General features: G+C 44.2%; 1 protein-coding gene across 7 annotated transcripts in view; it reads right to left on the bottom strand.

Annotated features, from left to right (window-relative positions):
- Positions 1-13,048, bottom strand: part of LOC133662104 (peroxisomal acyl-coenzyme A oxidase 3-like) — a 30,959-nt gene extending 17,911 nt beyond the window's left edge. For 2 of the 7 annotated variants that reach the window (XR_009828062.1, XM_062065795.1), the window contains exons 1-8: positions 5,518-5,660; positions 5,120-5,422; positions 4,911-5,019; positions 3,499-3,630; positions 3,323-3,420; positions 389-524; positions 210-284; positions 55-144 (exon numbers count right to left, since the gene is read on the bottom strand). Coding sequence is in view for 6 of the 7 variants with exons in the window: in XM_062065795.1 (XP_061921779.1) it covers positions 55-144; positions 210-284; positions 389-524; positions 3,323-3,420; positions 3,499-3,630; positions 4,911-5,019; positions 5,120-5,385 (906 nt within the window). In the remaining variant the exon portion in view is untranslated. Of the gene's footprint in view, positions 1-54; positions 145-209; positions 285-388; positions 525-3,322; positions 3,421-3,498; positions 3,634-4,054; positions 4,208-4,405; positions 5,020-5,119; positions 5,423-5,517; positions 7,132-7,204; positions 7,308-7,376; positions 7,514-9,478; positions 9,535-9,612; positions 9,767-9,876; positions 10,028-10,111; positions 10,226-10,301; positions 10,391-10,458; positions 10,547-10,681; positions 10,815-10,878; positions 11,036-11,108; positions 11,169-11,241; positions 11,314-12,231; positions 12,382-12,451; positions 12,558-12,639; positions 12,705-12,833 lie in introns of those variants that run through there. The other 5 variants (XM_062065793.1, XM_062065792.1, XM_062065794.1 and 2 more) reach the window with 5 other exon arrangements.
- Positions 13,049-13,888: the final 840 nt, after the last annotated feature.

Genomic DNA, 13,888 nt, shown 5'->3' with positions numbered 1-13,888 from the left:
TATTATTATTCATCAATGGAATGACGATCTGTGTGTGGTTGAGTGAGTACTCACCTGGGTGGAAACGTCATAGGTGGCGGTGGTCCTCATGGCTCGTGTGTTGCTGCCGTGACTCAGCTCGGTCAGTGCAAAGCATCCAAAAGTCTACACGCACAAAAACTGTTGTCAAATGTAATTTTTTCTTGGATCCATGTGAAGACCGTCCTTACCGTCATATCTTCAGTGCTGTCCACATATTTGCTATGTCTCGCTGAGCCTGTGTTGGCAACCGTAGCTCCAAACATCTGAAAAAGAGGAAAATTAAATGTGGCCTTGTTAACATAAGAAAGTGTTAGAACAGGCTGCCTCGAACATGCGAGCTGTCACAGTATTTACTCCAAGTACTCACGCCTTTGTTGAGGAAGAACTTGGCCCCTAAGGACCAATCATACATTCCCAAGCAGTCATTGAGGATCACCGTTTTCCACGGGTCTGCCATGATCTCTTCTTTGGTCAGGAAGTCGTAGCGGAAGAGTTGTTTCACCCTGTCAGTGTTCATCCAAAACGTTATTGTCTATTAGGAATGTAACAGTACATGGATTCGTAAGCAGATTTTTCATTACGGAACCTTTGGTTCGGTACAGAGGCATACCAAATTCCCACACAGTACACAACGTATTACTGTGGTGTTTCTCACGTTGCACGTTTAATCAATATTAAATGATCTCAGTAATTAAAGTGGACGTAGTTTGCGCAGTAGCTGAGATTCAGGCGTGCATAGTATCTTAATGTGCCCAGGTAGCGTGCGAAAAATTGGCTGCGAAAGGCAAAGCCTGCGGATTTCCACAAGCTTGCAAATCAGCTTTTGGCTTGCGGGAGTCATGGTTAGCGATAGTGCCAACGAGAATGCTGAGCTTGAAAAACCCTCTTCCGTTTCCTCCACTTTGCCTTCACGGTGAAGTACGTTAACCAGGGTAACCAAGTGCGGACTGTTTTTTCAATTGTCTGTAGCACATAGTTTAATACAATTACAAAAAAAAAATAAACAGCCAAAGTGAAAAGGTGTTATGTGCCCAGAAAAATCAGACATTTTAATATCAACACAAAGCTTTGTCTAGTACACAGCATATAAAGTATGTACAGTCACGTCCAAAAATATTGGGACATCAACACAATACTTGGGAGGAAATCTTTTTGGCTCTACACACCACAATGGATTTGAAATAAACTAAACAAGAAGTGCTTTAACTGCAGACCTTTAACTTTAATTTGAGGGTATTTACATTCAAATAAGGTGAACGTGTAGGAATAACAACAGTTTGTATATGTGACACCCACTTTTAAAAAGGGATGAAAACTAATGGTAGTGGACAGGTATAGCTGCCAATGGAACAGCTTCCCTTGCATTTATTGATTAGATCACTGCTAACTAAAGCAGGAACATTTTGGGCAATACCATCTGCTCATATTCAGCTAAATGCTCATTGGACAGCAAGTTCACAGTGCAAATGGACAATGACCCGATGCATACTGTGAAAGCAACCAATTAGTTCTTTAAGGCAAAGAAGTGGAAATTTATGCAATCACCTGATTTGAATCTGATTGTATTGCACTTGCTGGAAACAAAAATGAAGGTAAAATACCCAAAGAGCAAGCAGGAACTGAAGACAGTTGCAGCAGAGGCCTAAGACGAAGCCTATGGCAAAAGGAGTAAGCTACAAGCTGGAACTATTAACCTGAATCAGTGCTGCACTTAGGACAATATTAACTTAAATTTCCAAAAAATAAAACATTTCACTCTTTTCATAAACTATTACTGTAGCACTTGTCTGCATAGTTGCACTTTCCTACAAAGAAACATTGTAAATGATCATATAGTATAATAGATTTTGGTTCTTTTTATTTAATTTGAGAATTTTGACAATTACCTGCCAGCAGTTTGCAATTTGCTTCATTAAAAAATGGTTACCGGTATATGAATTTACACACACACACATGTATTTCCCTTACTGTACAGTGGAATTTAAATCTACAAACTCCTCATTATAAAAACTTTTTGATTTACGAGCCACAGACGGAATAGAAATATGCTTTGTTGTGCTAACCTTGTCTCCGTGTAGGAACGTTTGCATGCCCAACCCACTGTGTGTCTGCAAGGGAGCCATTATGGCTTATCCATCTCCGTCCAAAGAGCAGTGCATTCATTAACTACCGTATTAATTGCTACTTTGTGTGCTTGTAAGTGTTTATTTTAAGTTCTTTTCACAACATTTTTCTAGTTTTGCTAGCTCAATAGGAGAACAAAGAAAGCAATGGAAAAGTGATGTGTGGTTTGAAACATTCAGGAAGTATCCACACCGTTGTCACCACTGTCGCTCCCCCACCCATCCTACTTGCTTTGGCTGAACACAAAGAACATTAACAACAAATTACAGTAAATGTATTTTGTTTTTTATTCCTAATCATTGTAGCGACCAGGTTGTTAATGTTAAAGAGTTTTGTAATTTCAAACTGTGCAAAATCGTGCTAGTGCCAATGTATGTGCGAGTGGTAGCTGCATAGGAAGGACAGATTAACCAGTTGTATTTTTGGGCTCTCTTATTAAAGGGGGCCTATAATGCAAAACCAACTTTTCCTACCTTTTAGCACCTGAGGTTCTGTAAATGGGATCTGCATAAGCCCCAAACATATTAAATCAAACCGTGCAGAGATATTTATAAAACAATCTTGCCTTCCTTCATACTTCCTCCAAACGACCCATTTGGAATTTGCACAATCTTTAATGTAACCGGTTGGGAAGAAAGTCTCCTGATTATTCATATATGAGGGGGGCGGCGGCATTTTGGTGGTAGCGGGGGTGTATATTGTAACCCGGAAGAGTTAGGGATGCAAGGGATTCTGGGTATTTGTTCTGTTGTGTTTATGTTGTGTTACGGTGCGGATGTTCTCCCGAAATGTGTTTGTCATTCTTGTGTGGTGTGGGTTCACAGTGTGGTGCATATTTGTAACAGTGTTAAAGTTGTTTATACGGTCACCCTCAGTGTGACCTGTATGGCTGTTGATCAAGTATGTCTTGCAGTCACGTTCGTGTGTATGCAGAAGCCGCATACAACATGTGATAGGGCCGGCACGCTGTTTGTATGGTGAAAAAGCGGACGCGTCGATAGGTTGTAGAGGACGCTAAAGGCAGAGCCATCACGGCACGCCCTTAATATTGTTGTCCGGGAGAATGGTTGCCCTGGGAGATTTTCGGGAGGGGCACTGAAATTCGGGAGTCTCCCGGAAAAATCGGGAGGGTTGGCAAGTATGGATTGAGGCAAAAAATAATAATTAAAAAGGACACCTGAGGAAGGTGAGTTCTCGCATTCTCTCGACAGGGATGTCTTCACCCGGCGTTCTGGAAAAAAGAGGATCGTTCTCCAATGTCGTGAAGACATGTTGCTTTAGACAAAGCAACAAAACATTTTAAAACATTTGAATAATTGTTTTTAAGAACACAGATTTGGAAAGCACCGATACCTTGAATGCCACCACCTCTTCTCCCTCCAGAAAGAGGACCATGTCCTTCCAGGAGAAAGAAGCTTTTTGTCTGTATAGATCCAGTGGTCCACTGGGAAGGTCAGCCACTTGATGCTTCATCTTCTTTTCACACTGAATGCAAATAAATGAAAGTGAGTGTGCGTTGTTTGAACAGTTTGTTACATAAAAAGCCGAACCCCTCTGTTAAGTGTGTTTAATAGTTGTAGGCTTTAATGGTGGACATGTTCTATAGTCTCGTCTCTTCAATTAGACTTCGTGAAGTCGAGCTACTATCAATCCAGAGCAGAGTTCAAAGTGTGCAAGTTCACTTTAGAGACAACTGGAACTACAAATGACGTGTTCCAAAAGGAAATACTCTGACGAGAGGTAATAATAATCACAATTCGGTCGCACAACTGTCATCTACATCTTAATGAGGAGGAAAACAAAATACCAACATTTGCGCAATAAAACAAGTTGTTTTCTAATAAGAAATGTAATACAAATGACTTAAATAGCCTTTATCTGGTGGCGGTAGACTGAGGTTTAGTCTTACCTGTTGCCGACTTAGTGGAATATTGACAAGCAAAGCGTACAAGCGAACAGGTCAACCTGAGTGATAGTGAAGGCTATGCTCCATGACTCTCAGTCGACAGTCAAATGGCTTAAACCCCGCCCTTTTGTTCTTCGCTCTTTACAGCAAGCATTCTTAGACAACAGCGCCCTCTGGTGTGCACAATTGCTTGTTACTTGCTGTGACGCAAATAGAAGTGTTTTTTATTTACTCGCACATCATTTTATTTTTACTTTTTTTTCTAATTCAGCATTTTTTCATCACCTTTTTCTTCTATCACATTACTGTAAAAGAAGACGTCTATCCATTGCTGCCCATACTTTATTTTCATTTCAATAAAAATTATTAAAATGGTGACACTTGAAACACAGGAAGTGAAAAAAAAAATTAAACATGAAATTAAATGAATTGCTCTTCCTACTCCTTTTCGGACATGAATTGTACAATGTAGACATGTGATGTTCCTTAATGTAACATAAATAGTAATGACATACACACATCTTTTGAACGAGTTTACTGTTACTGCAAAAAAAAAAAGAAAAAAAGACAAGTGATCAAAGAACGAAAAAAGAAAAGAAAAGGCACCCATCCAGAGTACGTCACGAGCATGATACATAGTGATAATACAGTTCTTACATTTTCCTCTCGCTATTGTAAAACTAATTGTCATGCTACCTAAAGCCATCTGCCACCCCACATTGATGGGAGTCTAGCTATGATATTTATCATGACCAACGTGAATACTGATGCTTCACCACAGCAGAGCAGGAGTTGCTGATTGAGATAACAGAAAATGTCCGAATTAAGAGTCACATATCTGCTGCAACCTCAATCGCACCTCTGTAGCATGTTTATCAGCATGTTGATGTCGACGGAGCCTCCTTGTCGTCGTCAGGGGGGCAGGCGATAAAATCAGCCAACATGGAGGCCATGGCATCATCATCCATCTAACGAGACATGTTTGTTATGCAACATCACGAACACAAACATTAAAAGCAACATCTATTTGGTCACGTACTACTTCCTAAACTTAAGGGAATCCTTTACCTTTTTCTTTTCTGGGCTTGGTACCGCCTCTTCCTCCACTTGTGCATCATCTCTCTTCCTCTTGACTCCTTTACCATCTTCACGCTCTCCCACGTCTCCTTCCATCCCAGAATGTTCCGTCTCGTCTTTGCCGTTTTTCTCCAGATTGCGCTCCTCTGGCTCCTGTGAGTTTGGTCCAGACAAGGTCGCAGGTTCTGTGGCAAGCAAGCCGTCTTTGGGTGGGCCTGCCAGCAGTTCATTTGGGAGGACGGGCGGCAGGTCATCATTCTCGCTCAATTCCTGAGCGGGTTCAGCTGCTGTTTCCTGGCAGGTTAAAGAATTTAGGGATGATATGAAATAGAAGTAGAAATCCATACGGTTAATAATTACAATCCTGTGAATATGTGACGTCAACCCACCTGCTGTTCTTCTGGGGGTGGCGGGGCCACTTCCACCTCATTGGCTCCTTGATCCTCCAAGCTTGGCACCTCCTTAAACGCCACTTCAGCCAAAGCCTGCACACCCACCTCTTCTTCTTCTTCTTCCTCCTCAACCTCCTCCTCCTTCTTCTCCTCCTCCTCCTCCTCCTCCCTCTCCTCCAACACCCCTCCGGTCACACACAGGATTTGAGGCATGGAGGGGTCATCCATTCGCTCGCGCTCCTCATCATCATCCTCCTCCTCCTCTCCTCTGGCCCCTTCCAGGACTCCGATGCTCTCAACCTCCTGCACCTTCATCTTGTCCTCTCCAAAGTTGGATCTGCTGGGCTGCACTTCCTGTATGCCTCCCCCAGCTCCTTCGTCTGGTTTCTCCTCCTCTGGCATGCCACCCACATGTAATTGCTCGTCAACTCCCTCCAATGGAGGCATTCTTCCATCTTCCTCCTCCTCTTCATCATCCTCCTCCTCCTCCTCTTCTTCTTCTTCTTCTTCCACCTCCTCCTCCTCCAGGTCCTCCGCTTCTTCGTCAAACTCATCAAACTCCTCCCCTTCCTCAAAAAATTCCCCCTCCTCAGGAAAATCGCTCACCTCTTCCTCGTCGTCCTCCTCATCTTCCTCAAGGTCTTCATCATCCTCCATGTCCTCCTCCTCATCGTCAGTGCTGTTAATGTTGATGACGGCCGAGTCCTCCTTGCTGGGAGGCGGACCTTGCTGCTGCTGGAGGAGTCTTCCCTGCGGGCCCAGCATGTGCAAGGGGAGGGGCATGGATGTGGGGGGAGGAGCAGAAGGCTGCATCAGCATCTGCTGGAGCTGAGGTCTTCCCGCCAATGAGTCGCCCGTGACGCCTGTGGGGGCCGTACTGGAATTCAAGGGTGCAGCGAGAGAAACCGCTGAGGAGCCTTGAGGAGGGAATGAGTTGACTGGGGCAGTGGAGGTAGTGAGGAGAGGGGAAGACGTTGCCAGGGAGACACTGTCCATTGGGGTGGTCGCTTGTGCGGTGGGAGCCATGGTGACAGAATCAGCCCCTGGTAGGGTGATAGCGGGCCCCCCTCCAGGTGTCAACGGAGCCAGGTTGTTAGAGTTAGTCACAGCCGAGTGGTTCTGCTGCGCCTCCATGTTGAGCATCCCTGGAGGAACGATGACCACACTGTCGTCCGAGTCGCTGGCCAGAGAGATCTCCACGTCTTCCGCCTCCTCTTTGTCGTAGCGCACAAATACGGGTCTCTGCCCCTCCGGGGGGCACAGGGCAGAAGAGTCTGGCTGGTGGTGGTGTGGAGACAGGATCATATCGCCGGGTGTGTGACCATGGCCGGTCAGGCCCGGAAGCAGAGAGAGGTGGTTTTCCAAGGAACTCAGCAAAGAGGTGGAGCCCATAGAGAGGGAGTGGCGGGCGGGGAATGGAGAGGAGGAGTTAGGGCCTCCAAGGAGGGTTGGCAAGGGGAGGCCTGGGGTCACACCCTGGGGAGACGGGAGGACTGAAGCAGAGGGGGTTGGCTTAAGGGTGATAGGTGGTAAGGGAATAGCGATAGAGGGAGTGCGAGGGTGGAGGAGGGAGTTACAGATGGTCAGCGCCTCAGTACAGAATGCAGACACCTGAAAGAGTATGTGACACTTGAGTGAAAGTAAAAAAGACAACTACGGTACATGTAAGCAAAACAACATTCACCTTGAGGATACGGTCGTTGCGTCCTTTGCTGAGAATGGACACGGCACAGGTCAGGGGAGGGGGCCAAGTGGGCGACGGCACCAGGACCAGAGCTAACAGTAACCTGTGAGGCGACACCAAGTATTCAAGTATCGTACAAACAAGTGTACAAACGAGAGGAAAAATGCGCTACCTGTATAGTTCCCGTCGTGTGAGGGCGCCGCCGTACTGACCACTTATTCCCCCTGCTGTCTCAGAAGCTGTGCTGCAGCTGGACTGCAGCTGCTGCTGCAAGCGCACGCACAGCGGAAGCACCACATTGTGGAGACGCTACGAGACAATGATGGGGAATGAAAGGTGAAAAAACAGGCGAAAAACAACAGATTTTTTAGGGTCAACTCGTCGCTGATGGTGTCATTCATATTCTTGTCCACCATAAATAAAAACATAAAGTGGGAATGTTTTACAGCAATGTGTATTCACGGACGACATTGAGGCATGCACAAGAATAACACATAACAGGAGGAATATCTACAACAAGTCTTAAATCAGCTAAGACTAATTAATTGAATTTATATAGCGCTTTTTTCTAGTCAATCAAAGCGCATGACACTGAGAACCCATAATTAAATGTATTGGAAATGTATTCCATGAAAGGCAGGGGTGGCTACTTCTCCCAAACACCAGTGAAAAAGAAAATACTGTGTAGGTCTACTGTCAAAATCCCATTATCAGCCAGAAGGACAAAAGTCATTGTCCTTTTTTTAAGGTCGACTAGTCTGTGCAACCCCTATTGCATGTGACATCACGTCCGTTTGCAGAGCAAACAAGCTAGCTAGAAGTCAAGTAAAAACAAAGCAAAAATGCCAATACATTTAAATAGGGATTTTGTAATAAGTTATTAAAAAAGTACCTAAAAGAAGCTATCCTAAAGGGGGAAAAACACAAGCATTACTGGTTGCTGTCTTTGAGTGGAGCGAAGGCTTAATACTCTCAAATTTGCAGCGACCATTTTGTCAAAGGTTTGTATGAACTTCAAAATACTGTTTATTAATGTATTTACTATATTCATTTGTTTTATTCTCCATATACTTAAATATGTGCGTTTTTTTTCCGGAAACTGACATGCAAAGGATGTGTTCTTAATCCCAATAGCATATATTGTATCAAGAAAACCTTGCTAAATACCCTCCACATGCATTATTTGTTCTCCAGAAATAACTTTTTTTTTTAAGTCCAGTGACTATTTTTTTTTTTGATAAGGTTTTTCTGGTTGATGTAAAAATTTTCTGATATTAAGATACAGTATGTCATTGCGATGCGACTGGATATGCTGCCTACAAGAGATTGATTAAGTTTAATATACCGGTAGTCACATTTTGTCTTTCGTGGCCTTAATACCTTTTTTGGTCGATCGGCAGGTACTTTATTGACCCTTTTCAGGATATTATGCTGTTCCAGGAGCTCATCCAGAAGTAATGAGTATCATTATCATCAAGTGCAAATAGTGGACACCAATAACAGTGTGCATTAACCAGTCAAAAAGGCAGCTGGAATAAAAACACTAAGGTTCTATGCATTGCCTTGGACAGCTATATTGGGGGCATGTGTGAATGTTGACATGTGCTGGGGGCAGGAGTAAAGGCAGAGGGGGTTTATCGATAGTGTGTATGCGTATTTGGTGAGAGGTGTTGCTTCTGCGAGGGTTTTCCAGTGCCTTAAACTACTGTGGCGCTATAATTTATAATGAGGTCTGCATGTTGCTAGACAAAGTTGTCTCCTATCCACAAAGTGAGTTTGTCACCGACTCGAAAAGCCAACTGAAGAGGTCAGAGTGTCCCTCCAACAAAATTGTCTCGTATCTCTATTGAGAAAAAGTTATTCCGCAATATGTCGTTATCAGTTTATTGCCCAGTCTTAGTACGGACCAAAAAAAAACTAAAAATGTAAAAAATATGAGGATCATGCAACCTGCACAAAGCTCCAAGACACAGGCTGCCGCCTTACCGATGCCATTTTCTATTGTGTTAGTTCCACTCACATTCAGTGTTTTTTTTCTAATGATCTACAGAATGTATATTCAGCTCTAAACCATAATTAACTGTGACATCTTCGCAGCCGGTTGTAATGGACTAGTGGCCATATTAAAACGTTTGCTCACCAAATGAAAACTGGACCGCCTCCTCGTAATGTGGTTGCAACCCAGCAATTCGAATAAATTGTATATTCAGCAGTCACACAAGAACAACATTGTTTTTTGGACACGCTGATCTTTAAGCAATTAAAGGTCTTTACCTTGTGCACATCAGCCTTAAGAAGCGTTCCATTAGTCAGTATGATTTGTCTTAATACTTGGAAGAAGAAAACAAAGTATGATCAGATCATTTAAAGAGAAGAATCATAACAACACTTCTGAGCCAGGGCCTCACCCCTTAGAGCGGAAAGGCAAGTGTCCTGATTGGCTAAAGAGTCGCCTTTCCTCTGGAGGGAGGGTCCGACCGCATCCGCCATTACTAGTGGTTTGGTCCTGCGGGGGCCCGGTTTGCCTCCAGGAACCACTTCAGCTGACAGACCCGCACGGAGCTGAAGGAACAGGCCGACATGTCCAGTATTAGCATGAAACCCTGAGTGCTTGCTTGTGTTGCCAACGCGTCCAAGAGGTATCGATAGAAATGCATGAAAGAGGTGCTCACCTTGATGGAGTCTGCCCCTGGGGTGATGTCACCCAAGAGGTGGCTAAACAGCAGCTCTGAGTGGCTAGGACTCCCCTGGAGGATGCTGGCAGAAGCTCCGGCCACCTGGACCCAAACTTCTAAGGTTCTGTACACGGACATGCGCACTGAGCTGTGGGAGGACAGAAACTGCCGCGTTATCACGAGCAAACTCGTTGATATGTATCGTTAATCATCTTTCTTCTGTATGAGATACCTATAGGCTCTCTGCTGCCCGGGGTTGGCTTCAGGTGGAGGCATCCATGCACTCAGTGTTTGGGAGAAGAGCCTCTGGAGGACAGCAGCATACTGAACCATGCTGCTGCGCACGCTGCAATACACAAACCAACAAATAAATATCTCATATCTATGTTTTACTGTAAATGCTAGTGGGCGTTTCAACTTACACTGTGATGAGAGCAGATAAGACCTCCAGTATGTTGGTGTGTATAACGGGCAGGAGAAGCAACCTCACGCTGCCATCCCCTGTTAAATTCTGACAAAAACAAATAGCTTTTAAATGTACTTTGTTTGTTGTTGTTTTGTTAATTTGTGGGCGCTCACAATGCTCTTGGAGCTGACAGCTAGAGCTCGGCACACAAGGTTGAGAATGGATCTGACGGGCAGACGCACAGCTGATGCCGGGTCCACCCTAAAAGGGACAACAAATATTAATTAATACACGTGTGTAGGATTTTCTATGCTTTGAACTCTTGTTAAATTGTGCAAGTTTAGGTTTAAGATTACACTGGCAACTCATGTAAGAACGAGAGAGCATTAAGTGTACCGGAGAGTGTGATTGAGTGCCAGGCAGACTGCTGTGTATCTGTTCTGCAGCTGTAAAAGCAGCAGCGGATCCGACGGGCTGAGATGAGGAAAGCCCAGCTCTACTCCTTGACCTTCATATTGCATTGTTCTGTCTGGAGAGCATTTACACACAAAATGAAACATGTTTTTTTGCAGTGTTGTGTGTTGAGATCATACCAGTTTCTGAGCCCTGGTAGATATGAGTCAGCAGAGTATTGGCCGAGGCCAGCAGACAGTGAACCTGATTGATCCATCTCTCTGCTCTGCCAGCCCCAGACACTCGATCCATGAGGCCACCCAGGCAGGGGAGGCGGCCATAACACTGACATGCCATCTGATAAGTCAACAACATGAAGCAGATGCTGACAAGGCATGTAAATAAACGAGACGCAGACATCCTGACAAACCTCTTGTGTTTTCTTGTTGCAACTGTCCATTTTAGAGAGGAAATAGGCACCCAGTTTGTCCTGAAAGACAAAAGTAACTAAAGTATTCTTCCACGATGATACTGGACAGCAATATAACCGTCATGTCAGTTACCCTGAGGGATCCACACGCTCTGGGGTAGTAGGTCATACACGCTGTCATCCCCTCCATGGCCGCCAGTTCACACTGAAATCCCAAGAGAAGTTATCATTCAAGTGCCGCAACAGACATTACACCCCCACTAAATTAAAAAATGGCAGATAATGGAAGCACTCATAAAAATGCCATGTTTGACACTCTAAACCACAGGTATCAAACTCAAGGCCAAGTGTCTATATCCAGCCTGCCACATTGTTTTAAGTAGCCTGCGAAAACCTGGAAATGTGATTCAAGAAGGCATTTTGTCATTTTTGCTCGATGGGTTTCAATTTTGCCAGAAAAAAAATTATACGGCATGCAACTGCAGTTCTTCATAACTCAATATGCCAACTCAACACCTAAGGGCATATATAAATAAATAAATGGGTTATACTTGTATAGCACTTTTTCTACCTTCAAGGTACTCAAAGCGCTTTTACAGTATTTCCACATTCACCCATTCACACACTGATGGCGGGAGCTGCCATGCAAGGCGCTAACCAGCACCCATCAGGAGCAAGGGTGAAGTGTCTTGCCCAAGGACACAACGGACGTGACTGGGATGGTAGAAGGTGGGGATTGAACCCCAATAACCAGCAACACTCCGATTGCTGGCACGGCCACTCTACCAACTTCGCCACGCCGTCCCCAATGTGTTGTATTATTACCGGTATGCTGTTCATTTTATGAATCATCACCTATTCATCAATTAATAACAACTTAGGATGAATTAGATGTTTTTTTATGCAACAAACGGCCAATGTTCAGAGACAAAGAGCACACATATGCAGGTTTTCCAACATATACAGATAAAAAAATTACTAAATCTGAAGATATGCCGGCCTAAGAATGCTAAAATTGCATGTACGCAGGGCTTCACTCTACATATATTTATTAAAATTTGCAGCTACAATAAGGATTCCAGCAGTTCTCTAGTCACAGGGGCCACACCCACTTCTTACTCACCTCAGGCTTGAGGGCCAGCAGCGACGTGAGGATACCAAGGATGCAGTTGAGGCCCACCTCTCTTGCCAGTTCGGCCAGCTGCGACGAATATTGCAGCAAGTCCTTCAAAATGGTCACAGCCAGCTGGATGGTCTGCACGGGAGCCTGAGACTGGAGAAAAGCATACATTTTAGAGTGACTAACAGCATTAAACCCGCATTGAATGAGAGAGAGATCTGACCTGGATGATCTGCTGCAGGGAGCGCAGCCATGAGAGGCAGTGTTGCTGGAATAGATCACAGGAGCTGTCCTTAACCAGCATGGAGAGCAGACAGAGACCCTCAAACCTACTCATGTAAACACATGATATCGTCAAGCATTGTGAGAGGCACATCAAATAATAAAATACTGATACGAGGGGGTACTCACTTGGTTTTGCTTGAGGACAGTTTGGCATGGCTAAAACCCACCAGACCCCCGACGGCACTGGCGGTCTGTCATCATAAAACAACAAGTTAGATATAACATCAAATCAAATGAATAACAAAGCCACCCAGGACAGCTAACAGGCTAGCAGGTAAATAGCCTGAGGGGCTAATGCGCGGGTCCATGTGAGGTCATACCTGTGTGGGGAACACTCCATGCTCTCTGTAGTTCGCCAACACAGAGGGTAAATATTCCGGACGCTGCTCTTTTAGCACCGACAGCAAGCCCTCGGTTAAACGCGTAGCAGACGGGCCATGCAGCCAAACTGATGCCGCCATCTTGCCTGTCCGCCGATCTACGCCAATAATGTGCGACGTGACGTCATTTTAGCTGTCTGTTTCCCCAACACACCCTCCCCCCAAAAAAACTTTATTTACACACAAACGTGACAATAAAAATAAGATAACTCAGATAGTGCAATCCCTAACAAGGGTGTGGAGATGTCCCCATTCCCTACAGAAAAGATCAATTTTGGTATTTTTATAAACGACTGTAACATAGACATGTTTGTCAACATTATTATGCTCCAGGCAAAAACATTTTCTACATAAATGTCGATTTATGAAAGTAGGGCCTACATTTTGTAATTGGCTTGATGGTTTACAATTATCAATCAAATCTTGGAGAATGATTAAGAGTACAAAAGCCCTTAAATTGATATCTTTATTAAAACATTTAAAGTGATTTACGTGGACCCCGACTTAAACAAGTTAAAAAACGTATTCGGGTGTTACCATTTAGTGGTCAATTGTACGGAATATGTACTGTACTGTGCAATCTACTAATAAAAGTTTCAATCAATCAATCAATTAAGGTATCAATCAATCAATCAATGTTTATTTATATAGCCCTAAATCACTAGTGTCTCAAAGGGCTGTACAAGCCACAACGACATCCTCGGTGTCGAGTGGGTCTGACATAATATTGTGAAAGTCCAACACATCAGCGAAAGTCCAGTCCATGGTGGGGCCAGCGGGAACCATCCCGAGTGGAGACGGGTCAGCAGCGTAGAGACGTCCCCATCTGATGGACAGGCTAGCGGTCCACCCCGGAGCAGAGTAGAAAAGAAAAGAAAAGAAACGGCAGATCAACTGGTCTAAAAAGGGAGTCTATTTAAAGGCTAGAGTATACAAATGAGTTTTAAGATGAGACTTAAATGCTTCTACTGAGGTAGCATCTCTAACTTTTACCG

Source organism: Entelurus aequoreus, linkage group LG12 (genome assembly GCF_033978785.1).
Source record: "Entelurus aequoreus isolate RoL-2023_Sb linkage group LG12, RoL_Eaeq_v1.1, whole genome shotgun sequence".
Lineage (NCBI taxonomy): Eukaryota > Metazoa > Chordata > Actinopteri > Syngnathiformes > Syngnathidae > Entelurus > Entelurus aequoreus.
Note: the sequence above shows the minus strand (reverse complement) of the source record. Positions and strands in the feature narration are given on the sequence as shown.